The sequence below is a fragment of the Scyliorhinus torazame genome, chromosome 1, assembly GCF_047496885.1.
Source record: "Scyliorhinus torazame isolate Kashiwa2021f chromosome 1, sScyTor2.1, whole genome shotgun sequence".
In the NCBI taxonomy this organism is placed as follows: Eukaryota; Metazoa; Chordata; class Chondrichthyes; order Carcharhiniformes; family Scyliorhinidae; genus Scyliorhinus; species Scyliorhinus torazame.
In genome coordinates, this window is record NC_092707.1 from 8167289 (window position 1) to 8192892 (window position 25604).

The window sequence follows — 25604 nt, forward strand, 5'->3', positions numbered from 1 at the left end:
GAACAAACACGCAAACACACACAGGCACGAACAAACACGCACACACACAGGCACAAACAAACCCGCAGACACACACAGGCACGAACAAACACGCAGACACACACAGGCACGAACAAACACGCAGACACACAGGCACGAACAAACACGCACACACACAAGCACGAACAAACACGCACACACACAGGCACGAACAAACACGCACACACACAGGCACGAACAAACACGCACACACACAGGCACGAACAAACACGCAGGCACACACAGGCACGAACAAACACGCAGACACACAGGCACGAACAAACACGCACACACACAAGCACGAACAAACACGCACACACACAGGCACGAACAAACACTCAGACACACACAGGCACGAACAAACACGCAGACACACAGGCACGAACAAACATGCACACACACAGGCACGAACAAACACTCAGACACACACAGGCACGAACAAACACGCAGACACACACAGGCACGAACAAACACGCAGACACACACAGGCACGAACAAACACGCACACGCACAGGCACGAACAAACATGCAGACACACAGGCACGAACAAACACGCACACACACACAGGCACGAACAAAGACGCAGACACACACCGGCACGAACAAACACACACACACAGGCACGAACAAACACGCAGACACACACAGGCACAAAGAAACACGCAGACACACACAGGCACGAACAAACACGCACACACACAGGCACAAATAAACACGCACACACACAGGCACGAACAAACACGTACACACACAGGTACGAACAAACACGCGCACACACAGGCACGAACAAACACGCAGACACACACAGGCACGAACAAACACGCACACACACAGGCACAAATAAACACGCACACACACAGGCACGAACAAACACGTACACACACAGGTACGAACAAACACGCGCACACACAGGCACGAACAAACACGCAGACATACAGGCACGAACAAACACGCACACACACAGGCCCGAACAAACACGCAGACATACAGGCACGAACGAACACGCACACACACAGGCACAAACAAACACGCAGACACACACAGGCACGAACAAACACGCACACACACAGGCACAAATAAACACGCACACACACAGGCACGAATAAACACGCACACACACAGGCATGAACAAACACGCAGGCACACACAGGCACAAACAAACACGCAGACACACACAGGCACGAACAAACACGCACACACACAGGCACGAACAAACCCGCAGACACACACAGGCACGAACAAACACGCAGACACACACAGGCACGAACAAACACGCAGACACACACAGGCACGAACAAACACGCAGACACACAGGCACGAACAAACACGCACACACACAAGCACGAACAAACACGCACACACACAGGCACGAACAAACACGTACACACACAGGCACGAACAAACACGCAGGCACACACAGGCACGAACAAACACGCAGACACACACAGGCACAAACAAACACGCAGACACACACAGGCACGAACAAGCACGCAGACACACAGGCACGAACAAACACGCAGACACACAGGCACGAACAAACACGCACACACACAAGCACGAACAAACATGCACACACACAGGCACGAACAAACACGCACACACACAGTCACGAACAAACACGCAGACACACACAGACACGAACAAACACACGCACACACAGGCACGAACAAACACGCACACACACAGGCACGAAAAAACACGCAGGCACACAGGCACGAACAAACACACAGATACACACAGGCACGAACAAACACGCAGACACACAGAGGCACGAACAAACACGCACACACACAGGCACGAACAAACACGCAGACACACAGGCACGTAAAAACACGCACACACACAGGCACGAACAAACACGCACACACACAGGCACGAACAAACACGCACACACACAAACACGCAGATACACACAGGCACGAACAAACACGCAGGCACACAGGCACGAACAAACACGCACGCACACAGGCACGAACAAACACGCACATACAAAGGCACGAACAAACACGCAGACACACACAGGCACGAACAAACACGCACACACAGGCACGAACAAACACGCAGACACACACAGGCTTGAACAAACACGCACACACATAGGCACGAACAAACACGCAGACACACACAGACATGAACAAACACACACACACACAGGCACGAACAAACACGCACATACAAAGGCACGAACAAACACGCAGACACAGACAGCCACGAAAAAACACGCACACACACAGGCACGAACAAACACGCAGACAGACACAGACATGAACAAACACACACACACACAGGCACGAACAAACACGCAGACACACAGAGGCACGAACAAACACGCACACACACAGGCACGAATAAACACGCAGACACACAGGCACGAAAAAACACGCACACAGACAGGCACGAACAAACACGCAGACATATACAGGCACAAACAAACACGCAGATACACACACAGATGAACAAACACGCAGACACACACAGGGACGAACAAACACGCACACACACAGGCACGAACAAACACGCAGACACACAGGCACGAGCAAACACGCAGACATATACAGGCACAAACAAACACGCAGATACACACACAGATGAACAAACACGCAGACACACACAGGGACGAACAAACACGCACACACACAGGCACGAACAAACACGCACACAGACAGACATGAACAAACACGCAGACACACACAAACATGAACAAACACGCAGACACGCACCGGCACGAACAAACACGCAGAAACACACAGGCACGAACAAACACGCAGACACACACAAACATGAACAAACACGCACACACACAGGCACGAACAAACACGCAGACACACACAAACATGAACAAACACGCAGACACACACAGGCACGAACAAACACGCACACACACAGGCACGAACAAACACGCAGACACACACAGGCACGAACAAACACGCACACACACAGGCACGAACAAACACGCACACACACAGGCACGAACAAACACGCAGACACACACAGGCACGAACAAACACGCAGACACACAGAGACATGACCAAACACGCACACACACAGGCACGAACAAACACGCAGACACACATGCACGAACAAACACGCATACACACATGCACGAACAAACACGCACACACACAGGCACAAATAAACACGCACACACACACGCACGAACAAACATGCACACACACAGGCACGAACAAACGCGCACACACACGTGATAGAACAAACACGCAGACACACACAGGCACAAACAAACACGCACACACACAGGCACGAACAAACACGCAGACACACACAGGCACGAACAAACACGCAGACACACACAGGCACGAACAAACACGCAGACACACACAGGCACGAACAAACACGCAGACACACACAGGCACGAACAAACACGCAGACACACACAGGCACGAACAAACACGCAGCCACACAGGCACAAATAAACACGCACACACAGGCACGAACAAACACGCAGACACACACAGGCACGAACAAACACGCACACACACAGGCACGAACAAACACGCAGACACACACAGGCACGAACAATCACGCAGACACACACAGGCACGAACAAACATGCACACACACAGGCACGAACAAACACGCACACACACGCAGGCACGAACAAACACGCAGATACATACAGAGATGAACAAACACGCAGACACACACAGGCAAGAACAAACACGCACACACACAGGCACGAACAAACACGCACACACACAGGCACGAACAAACATGCAGACACACACAGGCAAGAACAAACACGCACACACACAGGCACGAACAAACACGCACACACACGCAGGCACGAACAAACACGCAGATACATACAGAGATGAACAAACACGCAGACACACACAGGCACGAACAAACACGCACACACACAGGCACGAACAAACACGCTCACACACAGGCACAAACAAACACGCAGATAACCACAGGCACGAACAAACACGCAGACACACACAGATCAACAAACACGCAGACACACACAGGCATCAAAAAACACGCACACACACAGGCACGAACAAACACGCAGACACACACAGACAGGAACAAACACGCAGACACACACAGGCACGAAAAAACACGCAGACTCACACAGGCACGAACAAACACGCAGACACACACAGACACGAACAAACCCGCACACACACAGGCACGAAAAAACACGCACACACACACAGGCACGAACAAACACGCACACACACAGGCACGAATAAACACGCAGACACACACAGGCACGAATAAACACGCAGACACACACAGGCACGAACAAACACGCACACACACAGGCACAAATAAACACGCAGACACACACAGGTACGAACAAACACGCACACACACAGGCACGAATAAACACGCAGACACACACAGGCACGAATAAACACGCAGACACACACAGGCACGAACAAACACGCAGACACACACAGGCACGAACAAACACGCAGACACACACAGGCACGAACAAACACGCAGACACACACAGACATGAACAAACACGCAGACACACACAGGCACGAACAAACACGCACATACAAAGGCACGAACAAACACGCAGACACAGACAGGCACGAACAAACACGCACACACACAGGCACGAACAAACACGCAGACACACACAGACATGAACAAACACGCAGACACAGACAGGCACGAACAAACACGCAGACACACACAGGCACGAACAAACACGCAGACACACACAGACATGAACAAACACGCAGACACACACAGGCACGAACAAACACGCACATACAAAGGCACGAACAAACACGCAGACACAGACAGGCACGAACAAACACGCACACACACAGGCACGAACAAACACGCAGATACACACAGGCACGAACAAACACGCAGACACACAGAGGCACGAACAAACACGCACACACACAGGCATGAACAAACACGCACACACACAGGCATGAACAAACACGCACACACACAGGCATGAACAAACACGCACACACACAGGCACAAACAAACACGCAGATACACACAGGCACGAACAAACACGCAGATACACACAGACATGAACAAACACGCACACACACAGGCACGAATAAACATGCAGACACACAGGCACGAAAAAACACGCACACAGACAGGCACGAACAAACACGCAGACATATACAGGCACGAAAAAACGCAGATACACACCGAGATCAACAAACACGCACACACACGCACGAACAAACACGCAGGCACACACAGGCACAAACAAACACAGATACACACACAGATGAACAAACATGCAGACACACACAGTGACGAACAAACACGCACACACAGGCACGAACAAACACGCAGATACACACACAGATGAACAAACACGCAGACACACACAGGGACGAACAAACACGCACACACACAGGCACGAACAAACACGCACACAGACATACATGAACAAACACGCAGACACACACAAACATGAACAAACACGCAGACACACAGGCACGAACAAACACGCACACACACAGGCACGAACAAACACGCAGACACACATAGGCATGAACAAACACGCACAGACAAAGGCACGAACAAACACGCAGACACACACAGGCACGAACAAACACGCAGACATACACAGGCACGAACAAACACGCAGACACACAGAGGCACGAACAAACACGCACACACACAGGCACGAACAAACACGCAGACACACACAGGCACGAACAAACACGCACACACACAGGCACGAACAAACACGCATACACACATGCACGAACAAACACGCAGACACACACAGGCACGAACAAACACGCAGACACACACAGGCACGAACAAACACGCAGACACACACAGGCACGAACAATCACGCAGACACACACAGGCACGAACAAACATGCACACACACAGGCAAGAACAAACACGCACACACACAGGCACGAACAAACACGCACACACACGCAGGCACGAACAAACACGCAGATACATACAGAGATGAACAAACACGCAGACACACAGGCACGAACAAACACGCACACACACAGGCACGAACAAACACGCTCACACACAGGCACGAACAAACACGCACACACACAGGCACGAACAAACACGCTCACACACAGGCACAAACAAACACGCAGATAACCACAGGCACGAACAAACACGCAGACACACACAGATCAACAAACACGCAGACACACACAGGCATGAAAAAACACGCACACACACAGGCACGAACAAACACGCAGACACACACAGACAGGAACAAACACGCAGACACACACAGGCACGAACAAACACGCAGACTCACACAGGCACGAACAAACACGCAGACACACACAGACACGAACAAACCCGCACACACACAGGCACGAACAAACACGCACACACACAGGCACGAAAAAACACGCACACACACACAGCCACGAACAAACACGCACACACACAGGCACGAATAAACACGCAGACACACACAGGCACGAATAAACACACAGACACACACAGGCACGAACAAACACGCACACACACAGGCACAAATAAACACGCAGACACACACAGGTACGAACAAACACGCACACACACAGGCACGAATAAACACGCAGACACACACAGGCACGAATAAACACGCAGACACACACAGGCACGAACAAACACGCAGACACACACAGGCACGAACAAACACGCAGACACACACAGGCACGAACAAACACGCAGACACACACAGACATGAACAAACACGCAGACACACACAGGCACGAACAAACACGCACATACAAAGGCACGAACAAACACGCAGACACAGACAGGCACGAACAAACACGCACACACACAGGCACGAACAAACACGCAGACACACACAGACATGAACAAACACGCAGACACACACAGGCACGAACAAACACGCAGACACACACAGACATGAACAAACACGCAGACACACACAGGCACGAACAAACACGCACATACAAAGGCACGAACAAACACGCAGACACAGACAGGCACGAACAAACACGCACACACACAGGCACGAACAAACACGCAGATACACACAGGCACGAACAAACACGCAGACACACAGAGGCACGAACAAACACGCACACACACAGGCACGAACAAACACGCACACACACGCAGGCACGAACAAACACGCAGATACATACAGAGATGAACAAACACGCAGACACACACAGGCACAAACAAACACGCACACACACAGGCACGAACAAACACGCACACACACAGGCACGAACAAACACGCTCACACACAGGCACAAACAAACACGCAGATAACCACAGGCACGAACAAACACGCAGACACACACAGATCAACAAACACGCAGACACACACAGGCATGAAAAAACACGCACACACACAGGCACGAACAAACACGCAGACACACACAGACAGGAACAAACACGCAGACACACACAGGCACGAACAAACACGCAGACTCACACAGGCACGAACAAACACGCAGACACACACAGACACGAACAAACCCGCACACACACAGGCACGAACAAACACGCACACACACAGGCACGAAAAAACACGCACACACACACAGCCACGAACAAACACGCACACACACAGGCACGAATAAACACGCAGACAAACACAGGCACGAATAAACACGCAGACACACACAGGCACGAACAAACACGCACACACACAGGCACAAATAAACACGCAGACACACACAGGTACGAACAAACACGCACACACACAGGCACGAATAAACACGCAGACACACACAGGCACGAATAAACACGCAGACACACACAGGCACGAACAAACACGCAGACACACACAGGCACGAACAAACACGCAGACACACACAGGCACGAACAAACACGCAGACACACACAGACATGAACAAACACGCAGACACACACAGGCACGAACAAACACGCACATACAAAGGCACGAACAAACACGCAGACACAGACAGGCACGAATAAACACGCAGACACACAGGCACGAACAAACACGCACACACACAGGCACGAACAAACACGCAGACACACACAGACATGAACAAACACGCAGACACACAGGCACGAACAAACACGCACACACACAGGCACGAACAAACACGCAGACACACACAGACATGAACAAACACGCAGACACAGACAGGCACGAACAAACACGCAGACACACACAGACATGAACAAACACGCAGACACACACAGGCACGAACAAACACGCACATACAAAGGCACGAACAAACACGCAGACACAGACAGGCACGAACAAACACGCACACACACAGGCACGAACAAACACGCAGATACACACAGGCACGAACAAACACGCAGACACACAGAGGCACGAACAAACACGCACACACACAGGCATGAACAAACACGCACACACACAGGCATGAACAAACACGCACACACACAGGCATGAACAAACACGCACACACACAGGCACAAACAAACACGCAGATACACACAGGCACGAACAAACACGCAGATACACACAGACATGAACAAACACGCACACACACGCACGAACAAACACGCAGGCACACACAGGCACAAACAAACACAGATACACACACAGATGAACAAACATGCAGACACACACAGGCACGAACAAACACGCACACACACAGGCACGAACAAACACGCAGACACACACAGGCACGAACAAACACGCAGACACACACAGGCACGAACAAACACGCAGACACACACAGGCACGAACAAACACGCAGACACACACAGGCACGAACAAACACGCAGACACACCCAGGCACGAACAAACATGCAGACACACACAGGCACAACAAACACGCAGGCACACACAGGCACGAACAAACACGCAGACACACACAGACATGAACAAACACGCAGACACACACAGGCACGAACAAACACGTAGACACACACAGGCACGAACAAACACGCAGACACACACAGACATGAACAAACACGCAGACACACACAGACATGAACAAACACGCAGACACACACAGACATGAACAAGCACGCAGACACACACAGGCACGAACAAACACGCAGACACACACAGACATGAACAAACACGCAGACACACACAGACATGAACAAACACGCAGACACACACAGACATGAACAAACACGCAGACACACACAGGCACGAACAAACACGCAGACACACACAGGCACGAACAAACACGCAGACACACACAGACATGAACAAACACGCAGACACACACAGACATGAACAAACACGCAGACACACACAGGCACGAACAAACACGCAGACACACACAGACATGAACAAACACGCAGACACACACAGGCACGAACAAACACGCACACACACAGGCACGAACAAACACGCAGACACACACAGGCACGAACAAACACGCACACACACAGGCACGAACAAACACGCAGACACACACAGGCACGAAAAAACACGCACACACACACAGGCACGAACAAACACGCACACACACAGGCACGAATAAACACGCAGACACACACAGGCACGAACAAACACGCAGACACACACAGGCACGAATAAACACGCAGACACACACAGACACGAATAAACACGCAGACACACACAGACATGAACAAACACGCAGACACACACAGGCATGAACAAACACCCCGGGCCAGATCGCCCCGCGCCCCCCCCAGGACCCCGGAGCCCGCCCGCGCCGCCTTGTCCCGCCGTTCAAAAGGTGGTTTAATCCACGCCGGCGGTACAGGCAATTTATCAGCGGGACTTCGGCCCATCCGGGCCGGAGAATTGAGCGGTGGGGCCCGCCAACCGGCGCGGCACGATTCCCGCCCCCGCCGAATCTCCGGTGCCGGAGACTTCGGCGACCGGCGGGGGCGGGATTCACGCCAGCCCCCGGCGATTCTCCGACCCGGCGGGGGTTCGGTGAATGTCGCCCCAGGTCCTTTGCTATGAACAGACGCAAACTACCTGTTCACACTTCGAGCTGTTTCATCAATAGTTAATGTCTCGCAAACGGATATCGGAGTGAATCAGGTGAAATTTCTCACTGTTTCTGGAGTTGGAGGGGAATTATAAAGGAATTAATTACTTTCTGTTCACAGATTACTCGTTAGTCAAAGTTCCCGGAGGCTCAAGTCTGACTAATTACCGTTTCCCGTCTCAAGGAATGAGCTTCATCTTGATCCCTGGGGAAGCCTTTCACAGGGAAGGTAAGACATTGCTGTCGAAATGTAACGTTAATATACCTTTGCTTCATGTTGGTTTGCCTTCTCTGCCAAGCTGTGCCTGCAACATTTTAAGTGATTTCAACTTGATCGCCTATCTCCCAACTGTTCCGTGCCGGTACTTTTTTAAGCCTCTATTCAGGGGCGTCATTCTCCGCTGGCGGGAGTCTCCGTTCTGCCGGCACCGGGAAGTTTCCCGACGGCGTGGGGCTGCCCCACAACGGGAAACCCCATTGACCAGCCGGTGTTACGGAGACTCCCGCCGGCCGGTCGGGGCAGAAATGTGGCGGGGCGGGATGGAGAATTTCGCCCCTGAGTTTTCTGGGGCGAAATTCTCCCCCAACGGCGCGATGTCCGCCGACTGGCGCCAGAAACGGCGCCAATCAGACGGGCATCGCGCCGGCCCAAAGGTGCGGAATGCTCCCCATCTTTGGGGGCCTAGCCCCAACATTGAGGGGCTAGGCCGACGCCGGAGGGATTTCCGCCCCGCCAGCTGGGGCGGAAATGGCGCGCATGCGCGGGAGCGTCAGCGGCCGCTGACAGTTTCCCGCGCATGCGCAGTGGGGAGAGTCTCTTCCGCCTCCGCCATGGTGGAGGCCGTGGCGGAGGCGGAAGGGAAAGAGTGCCCCCACGGCACAGGCCCGCCCACGGATCGGTGGGTCCCGATCGCGGGCCAGGCCACCGTGGGGGCAGCCCCCGGGGCCAGATCGCCCCGCGTCCCCCCCCAGGACCCCGGAGCCCGCCCGCGCCCCCTTGTCCCGCCAGTAAATGCCAGCTTTGATTTACGCCGGCGGGACAGACAATTTCTGGGCGGGACTTCGGCCCATCCAGGCCGGAGAATTGAGCGGGGGGTCCCGCCAACCGGCGCGGCCCGATTCCCATCCCCACCCAATCCCCGGTACCGGAGACTTCGGCGGGGGCGGGATTCACGGCGGCCAACGGCCATTCTCCGACCCGGCGGGGGGTCGGAGAATGACGGCCCTGACCCCCCCCGCCGGGTCGGAGAATCGCCGGGGGCTGGCGTGAATCCCGCCCCCGCTGGTTGCCGAAGTCTCCGGCAACGGAGATTCAGCGGGGGCGGGAATCGCGCCGCGCCGGTTGGCGGGGTCCCCCCCCAGCTCGATTCTCCGGCCCGGATGGGCCGAAGTCCCGCCGCTAAAATGACTGTCCCGCCGGCGTAGATTGAACCACCTACCTTACCGGCGGGGCAAGGCGGCGCGGGCGGGCTCCGGGGTCCAGGGGGGGGGGGCGCGGGGCGATCTGGCCCCGGGGAGTGCCCCCACGGTGGCCTGGCCCGCGATCGGGGCCCACCAATCCGCGGGCGGGCCTGTGCCGTGGGGACACAATTTTCCTTCCGCCTCCGCCACGGTCTCCACCATGGCGGAGGCGGAAGAGACTCCCTCCACTGCGCATGCGCGGGAATGCCGTCAGCGGCCGCTGACGCTCCCGCGCGTGCGCCGCCCGGAGATGTCATTTCCGTGCCAGCTGGCGGGGCACCAAAGGCCTTTCCCGCCAGCTGGCGGGGCGGAAATTAGGCCGGCGCGGGCCTGGCCCCTTAAGGTTGGGGCGGGAACTCTGCGCGAACGGTCAGGGGCGGCCTGCGGGGGGGGGGGGGGGGGGCTTCAACCCCGGGGAGGGTGGGGGGGCCTCCGATGGGGTCTGGCCCGCGATCGGGGAGCCCACCGATTGCCAGGCCGGCCTCGCCCCGCCCCCCCCCCCCCCCCGGGCCTACTTCCCTGCGCGGGCGGCCCCTGATCCCCCACGCCATGTTGCGTCGGGGCCGGCGCGCTGAGGAAGTCCCCTGCGCATGCGCGGGTTGGCGTGGCGCCCATTTGGCGCCGGGAAGGGCGGCCGGAGCGGCGTGAACCGCTCCAGCGCCGTGCTGGCCCTCTGTGGGGGACAGAATCAGTCGTCTCTGGGCCCATTTCGTGCCGTCGTGAAACACGACGCCGTTCACGACGGCGCGAACACTTGGGTTCCATTTGGGAGGATCGCCCCCGGTGTTTCCAGAGGGTCTTGGGAGAGGGGTGGGGGTTTGTGGAGTTGGGGGTGTGGAGCAAGGCCTAAACGTTACTCGTGAGACCTGGAGAAGCCCAGCTTTTCCTACAGGCCCCGCCAAGGAATTCCTGTCTCAAACGGATAAGGAAGAGGCTCTGGATTGGAAAGCTTGAGTTAAAACTTTGACTTTCTCTGTGGTGGGGCCTACAGATACATCAGAACTTCCCCAAGTCCAACAAGGAACGTTTAGACCTCCCTTTGTCCCAGTATTGCCCCTCGCAGCCCTCTTCCATCATAGAATCTCGACTTCCTGTGGCGGCCATTTTGTGAGTGGGTGCACGTTTAGCAGCTCCCGCTCGAGGCGGGTTTCTTGGTCCTTTTCCCCGGTTGCCGGTGGATGTTTTGAAGGGAGGAGGTGCAGAGGTGGTGGAGGAACGCTGTACTCCGCCGGTGAGGTCAGTGGATGGATCCATGGACCAGAAGAGGGTCGAGAAGGAAGGAGCTGCAGGAACACAGGGGAAAATGTCGGAGGGCGAAAGGTCAGCCCGACCAGACCAATGGTGGACGGAGCAGCTGGTGGACATTCTGAATGAAAAGTCCAGCCAATCGAGGAGGGCGGCTCAGGAGGACCTGGGGAAGGTGGTAGACCTGCTGAGAGAGGGGGTTGATTGTGTGGCGTTGAGGCTGGAGTCCCAGAGCCCGGCGATCCAGGAAGTGGAGGAGGCGATGGGGGGAGCACGAAGAGCAGCTTCCCTCCTTGGCGGCTGGAGCTGGGATGCTGCGAGAGACCCAGAAGCCGCTGAAGGAGAAAGTGGAGGATTTGGGGCAGACAGGGGCAGGAGTCTGAGAATAGCGGGGGTGCCGGAGGGCATCGAGGGAGCGGGCACAGGCTCTTATGTGGCCAAAATGTTGGAGCAGCTCATGGGGGAGGGGGCCTTCGACCGGCCCCTGGAGGTTGATTGGGCAGACAGGGCGCAGGTGAGGGAGCCGCGGGTGAACGCGCGGCCGAGGGCGAGGGTGGTGAGGTTACACCGCTTCCTGGACAAAGAGAAAGTCTTGCGGTGGGCCAGGCAGATGGGGAGATTTACCTGGGAAGGTAACGAGCTCCGGGTATATCAGGACCTGGGGCTGCCCTCTTTAAGAAAGTACCCGGCCCCCCTCCGGCTGACCCACAATGGCCGCGAATATTATTTTGCAACATCGGAGGAAGCAACGGAGTTTGTGTGAGAGACAATGAACCGGCAGGAGAGGGGGGAGGAAATGTGAGGGGGCGTTAGTTCTCCTTGCCCCTCTTTTAGTTGTACTGCTCCATGGGTTTTTTGGGGTGATGGTCAGGGGAGAACCTCTCTTCGTTTAGGGGCTGTTTAGCTTTTTATGAGATTCTTTGGGGGAGGCCAGAGGTCGGGCGAGGATGGATGGTGAGGGCCCCTTTTATTGTTGTTTGCACTATGGCAGTGTGCGAGCAGCGTGCGAGCAGCGTGCGAGCAGCGTGCGAGCAGCGTGCGAGTGGGGCCTGGGGATGGGGAGGGGATCAGTGGGGGGGTTTCGGGGGTGGCAACCGGTGGGGATTGAGCGGTTTGGGAACCTACTTGTGGGGGGGGGCAGCTTCTGGAGCTGAGAGGAATTGGAAGTGGAGCGTGAGCTGCCCGGTGGGAGTGGTCTCCGGTATTTACAGCGACCAGGGAGCAGGTGTCGTCCTTTCCCGAGCTGCCATCTCCGCGGCTGCAGGACAGGGTGGGATCGGAATCAGGAGGCGGAGATTTATAAGGAATGAATGAATTGGGAGGGCATCCCGAGAGGAGAATTTAAGCGGAAGTTGGGGGAAGAGTTGGAGAGGGGGATGAGACTGGGCTGCGGGGCCAAGCTCTGAGGAGAGTGAGCTCTTTGTGTGGTAGACTTAGCGGTATTCAATTCAAAGCGATTCTTCGGGCACATGTGACGGTGGCCAGGATGAGCAGGTTTTTTGAAGGGGTGGAGAATGGGAGTGGGCGGTACGTGGGTGGGCCGGCGAACCATGTCCACATGTTTTGGGGCTTGTCCGAAGGTGGCAGGATTCTGGTGGGGGTTCGCTAACGTTATGTCTGAGGTGCTGAGGGTAAGGGTGCTCCAGAGCGTCGGAAGACCCGGGCGCCCTGGGGGTGAGAAGGCCGACGTCTTGGCCTTTGCCTCACTGGTAGCCCGGAGACGGATTTTGCTGGAGTGGAGGGACTCGGGGCCACCAAAGCCTGGGGTGGGGGGTGGGGGGGGGGTGCACATCTATGGACTGTGGGAGGAAACCGGAGCACCTGGAGGAAACCCACGCAGACACGGGGAGAAGGTGCAGACTCCGCACAGACAGTGACCCAAGCCGGAATCGAACCTGGGACCCTGGCGCCGTGAGGCAGCAGTGCTAGCCGCTGTGCCACCGTGCCATCCATTCTTCTCAGACGCTCTGGAAAGCCCCTCCCTGTAATGTATCACTTTGCCAGTGAGCCAGACCTTCATGCCCAGGTTCCGTCTGCGTCAGGCGGGCAGTTAGCTGGTGACATGGGCAGAAGAGGCAAACGTTACAACCAGCCGGCTCCGTGCTGTCAGTATCGAGTCTCTTTGGAGCTGCTGTCCCAGTTTACATTCCTGGCTCCAACATATTGCCAACAACTCAATTATCCTGCAGATTTCAAAAGTTTGATCAAAGAGTAAATGTTATGATTGAGCTCCCTTGAGAGTGAGCGGCAACCGGGAGGATCACGTTGTAACATCAAGGACAGAGATTTGTGGGATTATCAGATTTAAATTGTTTCCAGCACTCAGATGATTTGCAACTTTTGGAAACGGATGTTGGAATCGGATACGGGGTTTATCATTTCTTGTGTCTCTGTGAACCATCTGAGGAAATTAATGGCAACTTCAACATTTTCTTTTGCAACATAGTTCACAAAAGGGAATCCTTGGAAGATTAGAAGGAAAATGAGGACAGGAAAAGTAAAGGAACTTTCGAATCTTATCACATCCTTGAATCATCCCAAAAGACTCTCTCCCAGGAGATTTTAATCGAAGAACGTCAGCTTTTTATACAATCGCCAAATCCCACAGCACAGGCGGAGGTCATCCCGCCATCACGTCTGTGCTCGCCCTTTGAAAGAGCTAACTGACTAGTCCCACCTACCCCCCTGCTTTCCCCGAGCCCAGCAAAGTTTAGAACATAGGACATGGAAAAATGCAGCACAGAACAGGCCCTTCGGCCCACGATGTTGTGCCGAACGTTTGTCCGAGATTAAGAACAAATAAATCTACACCCCATCATTCTACCGTAATCCATGTACCTATCCAATAGCCGCTTGAAGGTCCCTAATGTTTCCGACTCAACTACTTCCACAGGCAGTGCATTCCATGCCCCCACTACTCTCTGGGTAAAGAACCTACCTCTGACATCCCCTCTATATCTTCCACCATTCACCTTAAATTTATGTCCCCTTGTAATGGTTTGTTCCACCCGGGGAAAAAGTCTCTGACTGTCTACTCTATCTATTCCCCTGATCATCTTATAAACCTCTATCAAGTCGCCCCTCATCCTTCTCTGTTCTAATGAGAAAAGACCTAGCACCCTCAACCTTTCCTCGTAAGACCTACTCTCCATTCCAGGCAACATCCTGGTAAATCTTCTTTGCCCTCTGGTTCCAGTACGGGCGGCACGGTAGCACAGTGGTTAGCACTGTTGCTTCGCAGCTCCAGGGTCCCAGGTTCGATTCCGGCTTGCGCCATTGTCTGTGCAGAGTCTGCACGTTCTCCCCGTGTCTGCGTGGGTTTCCCCCGGGGGCTCCGGTTTCCTCCCACAATTGGCCACGCTAAATTGCCCCTTAGTGTCCCAAAAAGGTTGGGTGAGTTTACGGGGATAGGGTGGAGGTGAGGGCTTCGGTAGGGTGTTCTTTCCAAGGGCCGGTGCAGACTCGATGGGCCGAATGGCCTCCTTTGCACTGTAAATTCCATGATTCTATGATTCAGTCCTCTGAACAGTGGAAACACTTTCACCGAAATTATTCCACCAAATCATCTTGATGTTCTCTGTTCTGTCGAGAACAATTCCAGCTTCTCCAATATCTCCATGTATTCCCCCATTCCTGGTCCCAAAGTTTAGGTTTCAAGTCTGGATGACGCTTTGACAAACAGTCATCCAGACTGGAAACGTCAGCTCCCTTCTCTCTCCACAGAGGCTGTCAGACCTGCTGAGATTGTCCAGGATTCTCTGTTTTTGTTTCAGATTCCAGCACCCGCAGTAATTTGCTTTCATCAAAGTTTAGGTTGTGTAATGACTTAGACCAGGCCGTTGAGATCGGTCACTTGGAATACGAGTTCCCCGATTAGTGGCCCAATCAGGGAACCACTTTCTCTGTAAATAACAGGGAGTGTAGACCCTCTGCGCTCCCGGTGTAGACAGCGAGCTGAATGCACTCCCGGTGTAGACAGAGAGCTGAGTGCACTCCCGGTGTAGACAGCGAGCTGAGTGCACTCCCGGTGTAGACAGAGAGCTGAGTGCACTCCCGGTGTAGACAGAGAGCTGAACGCGCTCCCGGTGTAGACAGCGAGCTGAGTGCACTCCCGGTGTAGACAGCGAGCTGAGTGCACCCCCGGTGTAGACAGGGAGCTGAGTGCACTCCCGGTGTAGACAGCGAGCTGAGTGCACTCCCGGTGTAGACAGCGAACTGAATGCACTCCCGGTGTAGACAGTGAGCTGAGTGCACTCCCGGTGTAGACAGCGAGCTGACGGCACTCCCGGTGTAGACAGCGAGCTGAATGCACTCCCGGTGTAGACAGCGAGCTGAATGCACTCCCGGTGTAGACAGCGAGCTGAGTGCACTCCCAGTGTAGACAGCGAGCTGAATGCACTCCCGGTGTAGACAGTGAGCTGAATGCACTCCCGGTGTAGACAGCGAGCGGAGTGCACTCCCGGTGTAGACAGCGAGCTGAGTGCACTCCCGGTGTAGACAGGGAGCTGAGTGCACTCCCGGTGTAGACAGCGAGCTGAGTGCACTCCCGGTGTAGACAGCGAGCTGAATGCACTCCCGGTGTAGACAGCGAGCTGAATGCACTCCCGGTGTAGACAGCGAGCTGACGGCACTCCCGGTGTAGACAGCGAGCTGAATGCACTCCCGGTGTAGACAGCGAGCTGAATGCACTCCCGGTGTAGACAGCGAGCTGAGTGCACTCCCGGTGTAGACAGCGAGCTGAATGCACTCCCAGTGTAGACAGCGAGCTGAGTGCACTCCCGGTGTAGACAGCGAGGTGAGTGCACTCCCGGTGTAGACAGCGAGCTGGATGCACTCCCGGTGTAGACAGCGAGCTGAATGCACTCCCGGTGTAGACAGCGAGCTGAGTGCACTCCCGGTATAGAGAGCGAGCAGAATGCACTCCCGGTGTAGACAGCGAGCTGAGTGCACTCCCGGTGTAGACAGCGAGCTGGGTGCACTCCCAGTGTAGCCAGCGAGCTGAGTGCCCTCCCGGTGTAGACAGCGAGCGGAGTGCACTCCCGGTGTAGACAGCGAGCTGAGTGCACTCCCGGTGTAGACAGCGAGCTGAGTGCACTCCCGGTGTAGACAGCGAGCTGAGTGCACTCCCGGTGTAGACAGCGAGCTGGGTGCACTCCCTGTGTAGACAGCGAGCTGGGTGCACTCCCGGTGTAGACAGCAAGCTGAGTGCACTCCCGGAGTAGACAGCAAGCTGAGTGCGCTCCCGGTGTAGACAGCGAGCTGGGTGCACTCCCGGTGTAGACAGCAAGCTGAGTGCACTCCCAGTGTAGACAGCAAGCTGAGTGCACTCCCCGTGTAGACAGCGACCTGAGTGCACTCCCGGTGTAGACAGCGAGCTGGGTGCACTCCCAGTGTAGACAGCGAGCTGAGTGCACTCCCGGTGTAGACAGCGAGCTGAGTGCACTTTCGGTGTAGACAGCGAGCTGAGTGCACTCCCGGTGTAGACAGCGAGCTGAATGCACTCCCGGTGTAGACAGCGAGCTGAGTGCACTCCCGGTGTAGACAGCGAGCTGAGTGCACTCCCGGTGTAGACAGCAAGCTGAGTGCACTCCCGGAGTAGACAGCAAGCTGAGTCCACTCCCGGTGTAGACAGCGAGCTGAGTGCACTCCCGGTGTAGACAGCGAGCTGAATGCACTCCCGGTGTAGACAGCGAGTTGAATGCACTCCCGGTGTAGACAGCGAGCTGAATGCACTCCCGGTGTAGACAGCGAGCTGAATGCACTCCCGGTGTAGACAGCGAGCTGAATGCACTCCCGGTGTTGACAGCGAGCTGAGTGCACTCCCGGTGTAGACAGCGAGCTGAGTGCACTCCCAATGTAGACAGCGAGCTGAGTGCACTCCCGGTGTAGACAGCGAGCTGAACGCACTCCCGGTGTAGACAGCGAGCTGAACGCACTCCCGGTGTAGACAGCGAGCTGAGTGCACTCCCGGTGTTGACAGCGAGCTGAGTGCACTCCCGGTGTAGACAGCGAGCTGAGTGCACTCCCAATGTAGACAGCGAGCTGAGTGCACTCCCGGTGTAGACAGCGAGCTGAACGCACTCCCGGTGTAGACAGCGAGCTGAACGCACTCCCGGTGTAGACAGCGAGCTGAGTGCACTCCCGGTGTAGACAGCGAGCTGAATGCACTCCCGGTGTAGACAGCGAGCTGAATGCACTCCCGGTGTAGACAGCGAGGTGTGTGCACTCCCGGTGTAGACAGCGAGCTGAATGCACTCCCGGTGTAGACAGCGAGCTGAATGCACTCCCGGTGTAGACAGCGAGCTGAGTGCACTCCCGGGTTAGACAGCGAGCTGAATGCACTCCCGGTGTAGACAGCGAGCTGAGTGCAGTCCCGGTGTAGACAGCGAGCTGAATGTCACGTCCCGAAGTACGGTGAAAAGTATTTTTCTGCGACCGAGGGAACGTACACAGTACGTACATAGTAGACAAAAAGATTAATCGACAGAGAACGTTGACAAATGGTACATCGACAAACAGTGATTGGTTCCCGTGCGGAACAAGTGGCCAAACAAAGCAAATACATCAGCAAGAGCAACATAGGGCGTCGTGAATAGTGTTCTTACAGGTAACAGATCAGTCCGAGGGGGAGTCGTTGAGAAGTCTGGTAGCTATGGGGAAGAAACTGTTCCTATGTCTGGATGTGCGGGTCTTCAGACTTCTGTATCTTCTGCCTGATGGAAGGGTCTGGAAGAGGGCAAAGGCTGGGTGGGAGGGGTCTCTGATAATGCTGTCTGCCTTCCTGAGGCAGCGGGAGGTGTATACAGAATCAATGTGAGGGTGACTCTATTACTCAAGGAGCCTAACATGAGGGATGGAAGTCCATCTATATTCATTCAGAGCTCTGATTAGACTTTATCACTTGGAGTTTGTGCACTCAGCTCTGGGCACCACAACACAGGAAAGGTTATGTTGACCTTGGAGGGAGCACAGCACAGATTCAGCAGCTTGATACCAGGCCTAAAAGAGTTCATTTCTGAGCACAGCCTGTATAAATGAGGCTTTTGTTCCCTCGCGTATGGATGATTAAGGGATGAGGTAATTGAGGTTTCTATGATGAATAAGGGATTTGATTGGGTAGATGGAGAGAAACTATGGGGGCGATTCTCCGATATTGAGGACGTCGTGAACGCCATCGCGAACAGGGCCCGGACACGACCTATTCTGTCCCCCACAGGGGGCCAGCACGGCGCTGGAGCGGTTCACGCAGCTCCAGCGGCGCCGCGCCAACCCGCGCATGCGCAGGGAACGTCTTACGCACGCCGGCCCCTCACCAACATGGAGCCGGTGTTCTGGGGCCGCGCGTGGAAGGAGGTAGGCCCGGGGGGGGGGGGGGGGGGGGGAGAGGCCGGGCCGCCGATCGGTGGGCCCCGATCGCGGGCCAGACCCCATCGGAGGCCACCCCGGTGAAGGAGCCCCCCCCCCCCCACAGGCCGCCCCCCCCAGCGTTTCCGCAGAGTTCCCGCCGGCAGCGACCAGGGCTGAACGGCGCCGGCGGGAACCTTTTGTGTCGTAGCGGCCGCCTCGGCCCATCCGGCCAGAGAATCGCCGCTCGCCGGTTCTCCGAGCGGCCCGGTGCGAATCGCACGCCGCTGGTTTCCAGGGGGGTGGGAGAATCGCGTGCGGGGGTCAGGGCGGCGTGTCGCGATTCGCGTGGCGCCCCGGCCCTTCTCCCACCCGGGGGGGGAGAATAGCGCCCTATATGCCTGGTTCGGGGAGTGCTGTGGGTGGGGGCGGGGGTTGGAGTCCAGAACAACGGCGCGGAATCTTAAAATTAGAGCCAGGCGTTCAAGGTGATGTCAGGACGCACATCCTTACACAAAGACTGGTAGACCTGGAACACTCTGTCCCAAAACGTTGTTGAGACTGGGATCAATTGGAAATTTTAAGACCGAGGTGAATAGGTTTTTTGTTTGCTGAAGGGACAAAAGGTTATAGAACTAAGATGGATGGAATGGAATTATGATGCTGATTGAATGATGAAGCAGATCGAGATGGAGAAGGAGCTGCCCCTGGTCCTATGTAAATAGAAGCATTTACATTTTTAATGGGGCATTTTGGCATCATGGTGAATTGGACATTCTGAATTCTCCCTCTGTGTACCCGAACAGGCGCCGGAGTGTGGCGACGAGGGGCTTTTCACAGTAACTTCATTGCAGTGATAATGTAAGCCCACTTGTGACACTAATAAAGATTATTATTATTATTGTTAGAACGTCAAATTTCTTTCCCCCATCATGTTGCATTTCTTTCCACTGTGATTGCAAAGCTGGAAAGTTAATACACCTGAGTTACCTCTACTCGAACAATTTGAGATGCAAAGTCCCATTGCAGACGGCCTGGTTTTAAAAGCAAATAAAAGCTTATATTCATAGGGAAGTCAGTAATTACCTCCTGCTGTATGTGTAAAGCACGTTTGTGAAGCTGTGTCTATTGCATTGTGTACAGTCTTTACAGACTGGTCTTACCATCCTGCAATTCTGCAGGGATCTGTGTTGAGCACAAAAAGCCTGGGCTCTGAATTGCAGAGAGAATCATCTCAATTAGGAAAATTGAAAAGCTAGTTTAAAGACAGGCAGGTTCGTCAATGTGCTGATTGCCCCCTTGCTCTGTGCTTCTTATGCTATCGTACGTGTTTTTTTTAAGGCTGTTATCAAATTGGCCCAATAAGTTTGACCTTGACATCGTAGGATGATGTCAAATTGCTGAGTGTGAGTTAGCGAATCAAAATTGGATGAAGTATAAAAGCTGCCAATGACAGTTTTACAGCATTCCACAATGTCTGCAGCCACCTGAATCTCTTTAACCTAAGACTGTCCCAGTTGTGAATAGTATTATAGCACCACCATGGGTAGCTGCCCCTGTGTTAATGTGACGTGGACAACATGGATACAAGAGCACTAAAGCAAAGTTCTGCGGATGATGGAAATCTGAAATAAAAACAGAAACTGCTGCGTAAACTCAGCAGGTCTGGCAGCGTCTGTGGAGCGAGAAACAGAATTAACGCTTCAGATCTAAATGATCCTTCTACACAACTGAAGAACTTCAATAGGATTGGTTCTGCAGAGGGATCATTTAGATCTAAAACATTTGTCGCGAGCGGGTGTCGGGAGGGTCGCGGAGCAATCTGTCGCGGCGCTCCCGATCGCGCAAATCCGCACGCATCAGCCGCCGCAGCCGGCTTTTAATAATGCGAGCGGCCTTCAAAATGGGCAGGAACCGATTTTAAAAATTTGGCCGCATGGCTGGCGTGGGTCGCGCAGGTCGGCGGGGGTGGGTCGCGCAGGTCGGCGGGGGTGGGTCGCGCAGGTCGGCTGGCGTGGGTCGCGCAGGTCGGCTGGCGTGGGTCGCGCAGGTCGGCTGGCGTGGGTCGCGCAGGTCGGCTGGCGTGGGTCGCGCAGGTCGGCTGGCGTGGGTCGCGCAGGTCGGCTGGCGTGGGTCGCGCAGGTCGGCTGGCGTGGGTCGCGCAGGTCGACTGGCGTGGGTCGCGCAGGTCGGCTGGCGTGGGTCGCACAGGTTGGCTGGCGTGGGTCGCGCAGGTCGGCTGGCGTGGGACGCGCAGGTCGGCTGGCGTGGGTCGCGCAGGTTGGCTGGCGTGGGTCGCGCAGGTCGGCTGGCGTGGGTTGCGCAGGTCAGCTGGCGTGGGTCGCGCAGGTCGGCTGCCGTGGGTTGCGCAGGTCAGCTGGCGTGGGTCGCGCAGGTCGGCTGGCGTAGGTCGCGCAGGTCAGCTGGTGTGGGTCGTGCAGGTCGGCTGGCGTGGGTCGCGCAGGTCGGCTGGCGTGGGTCGCGCAGGTCGGCTGGCGTAGGTCGCGCAGGTCAGCTGGTGTGGGTCGTGCAGGTCGGCTGGCGTGGGTCGCGCAGGTCGGCTGGCGTGGGTCGTGCAGGTCGGCTGGCGTGGGTCGCGCAGGTCGGCTGGCGTGGGTCGCGCAGGTCGGCTGGCGTGGGTTGCGCAGGTCGGCTGGCGTAGGTCGCGCAGGTCAGCTGGTGTGGGTCGCGCAGGTCAGCTGGTGTGGGTCGTGCAGGTCGGCTGGCGTGGGTCGTGCAGGTCGGCTGGCGTGGGTCGCGCAGGTCGGCTGGCGTGGGTTGCGCAGGTCGGCTGGCGTAGGTCGCGCAGGTCGGCTGGTGTGGGTCGCGCAGGTCGGCTGGCGTGGGTCGCGCAGGTCGGCTGGCGTGGGTTGCGCAGGTCGGCTGGCGTAGGTCGCGCAGGTCAGCTGGTGTGGGTCGCGCAGGTCGGCTGGCGTGGGTCGCGCAGGTCGGCTGGCGTGGGTCGCGCAGGTCGGCTGGCGTAGGTCGCGCAGGTCGGCTGGCGTGGGTCGCGCAGGTCGGCTGGCGTGGGTCGCGCAGGTCGGCTGGCGTGGGTCGCGCAGGTCGGCTGGCGTAGGTCGTGCAGGTCGGCTGGCGTGGGTCGCGCAGGTCAGCTGGAGTGGGTCGCGCAGGTCGGCTGGCGTGGGTCGCGCAGGTCGGCTGGCGTGGGTCGCGCAGGTCGGCTGGCGTGGGTCGCGCAGGTCGGCTGGCGTAGGTCGCGCAGGTCGGCTGGCGTGGGTCGCGCAGGTCGGCTGGCGTGGGTCGCGCAGGTCGGCTGGCGTGGGTCGCGCAGGTCGGCTGGCGTGGGTCGCGCAGGTCGGCTGGCGTGGGTCGCGCAGGTCGGCTGGCGTGGGTCGCGCAGGTCGGCTGGCGTGGGTCGCGCAGGTCGGCTGGCGTGGGTCGCGCAGGTCGGCTGGCGTGGGTCGCGCAGGTCGGCTGGCGTGGGTCGCGCAGGTCGGCTGGCGTGGGTCACGCAGGTCGGCTGGCGTGGATCGCGCAGGTCAGCTGGCGTGGGTCGCGCAGGTCGGCTGGCGTGGGTCGCGCAGGTCGGCTGGCGTGGGTCGCGCAGGTCAGCTGGCGTGGATCGCGCAGGTCGGCTGGCGTGGGTCGCGCAGGTCGGCTGGCGTGGATCGCGCAGGTCAGCTGGCGTGGGTCGCGCAGGTCGGCTGGCGTGGGTCGCGCAGGTCGGCTGGCGTGGGTCGCGCAGGTCGGCTGGCGTGGGTTGCGCAGGTCGGCTGGCGTGGGTCGCGCAGGTCGGCAGGCGTGGGTCGCGCAGGTCGGCAGGCGTGGATCGCGCAGGTCGGCTGGCGTGGGACGCGCAGGTCGGCTGGTGTGGGTCGCGCAGGTCGGCTGGCGTGGATCGCAAAGGTCGGCTGGTGTGGGTCGCGCAGGTCGGCTGGCGTGGGTTGCGCAGGTCGGCTGGCGTGGGTCGCGCAGGTCGGCAGGCGTGGGTCGCGCAGGTCGGCAGGCGTGGATCGCGCAGGTCGGCTGGCGTGGGACGCGCAGGTCGGCTGGCGTGGGTCGCGCAGGTCGGCTGGCGTGGGTCGCGCAGGTCGGCTGGCGTGGATCGCAAAGGTCGGCTGGTGTGGGTCGCGAAGGTCGGCTGGCGTGGGTCGCGAAGGTCGGCTGGCGTGGGTCGCGCAGGTCGGCTGGCGTAGGTCGCGCAGGTCGGCTGGTGTGGGTCGCGCAGGTCGGCTGGCGTGGGTCGCGCAGGTCGGCTGGCGTGGGTCGCGCAGGTCGGCTGGCGTGGGTCGCGCAGGTCGGCTGGCGTGGGTCGCGCAGGTCGGCTGGCGTGGATCGCGCAGGTCAGCTGGCGTGGGTCGCGCAGGTCGGCTGGCGTGGGTCGCGCAGGTCGGCTGGCGTGGGTCGCGCAGGTCGGCTGGCGTGGGTTGCGCAGGTCGGCTGGCGTGGGTCGCGCAGGTCGGCAGGCGTGGGTCGCGCAGGTCGGCAGGCGTGGATCGCGCAGGTCGGCTGGCGTGGGACGCGCAGGTCGGCTGGCGTGGGTCGCGCAGGTCGGCTGGTGTGGGTCGCGCAGGTCGGCTGGCGTGGGTCGCGCAGGTCGGCTGGCGTGGATCGCAAAGGTCGGCTGGTGTGGGTCGCGCAGGTCGGCTGGCGTAGGTCGCGCAGGTCGGCTGGTGTGGGTCGCGCAGGTCGGCTGGCGTGGGTCGCGCAGGTCGGCTGGCGTGGGTCGCGCAGGTCGGCTGGCGTGGGTCGCGCAGGTCGGCTGGCGTGGGTTGCGCAGGTCGGCTGGCGTGGGTTGCGCAGGTCAGCTGGCGTGGATCGCAAAGGTCGGCTGGCGTGGGTCGCGCAGGTCGGCTGGCGTGGGTCGCGCAGGTCGGCTGGCGTGGGTCGCGCAGGTCGGCTGGCGTGGGTCGCGCAGGTCGGCTGGCGTGGGTCGCGCAGGTCGGCTGGCGTGGGTTGCGCAGGTCGGCTGGCGTGGGTCGCGCAGGTCGGCAGGCGTGGGTCGCGCAGGTCGGCAGGCGTGGATCGCGCAGGTCGGCTGGCGTGGGACGCGCAGGTCGGCTGGCGTGGGTCGCGCAGGTCGGCTGGCGTGGGTCGCGCAGGTCGGCTGGTGTGGGTCGCGCAGGTCGGCTGGCGTGGATCGCAAAGGTCGGCTGGCGTGGGTCGCGCAGGTCGGCTGGCGTGTGTCGCGCAGGTCGGCTGGCGTGGGTCGCGCAGGTCGGCTGGCGTAGGTCGCGCAGGTCAGCTGGTGTGGGTCGCGCAGGTCGGCTGGCGTGGGTCGCGCAGGTCGGCTGGCGTGGGTCGCGCAGGTCGGCTGGCGTAGGTCGCGCAGGTCAGCTGGTGTGGGTCGCGCAGGTCGGCCTGCGTGGGTCGCGCAGGTCGGCTGGCGTGGGTCGCGCAGGTCGGCTGGCGTGTATCGCGCAGGTCAGCTGGCGTGGCTCACAAAGGTCGGGCGGCGTGGGTCGCAAAGGTCGGCTGGCGTGTGTTGCGCAGGTCGGCTGGCGTGGCTCGCAAAGGTCGGGCGGCGTGGGTCGCAAAGGTCGGCTGGCGTGTGTTGCGCAGGTCGGCTGGCGTGGATCGCGCAGGTCGGCTGGCGTGGGTCGCGCAGGTCAGCTGGCGTGTGTCGCGCAGGTCGGCCGGCGTGGATCGCAAAGGTCGGCTGGCGTGTGTCACGCA

The 25604-nt window shown here is 57.6% G+C and overlaps 1 protein-coding gene across 2 annotated transcripts in view; it reads left to right on the top strand.

Annotated features, from left to right (window-relative positions):
* Window positions 1–25604, top strand: part of adgrd1 (adhesion G protein-coupled receptor D1) — an 850441-nt gene that overhangs the window by 197631 nt on the left and 627206 nt on the right. For both annotated transcript variants that reach the window (XM_072517886.1, XM_072517956.1), the window contains one exon: window positions 10039–10146. In XM_072517886.1, coding sequence (XP_072373987.1) covers window positions 10039–10146 — 108 coding nt within the window. The remainder of the gene's footprint in view (window positions 1–10038; window positions 10147–25604) is intronic.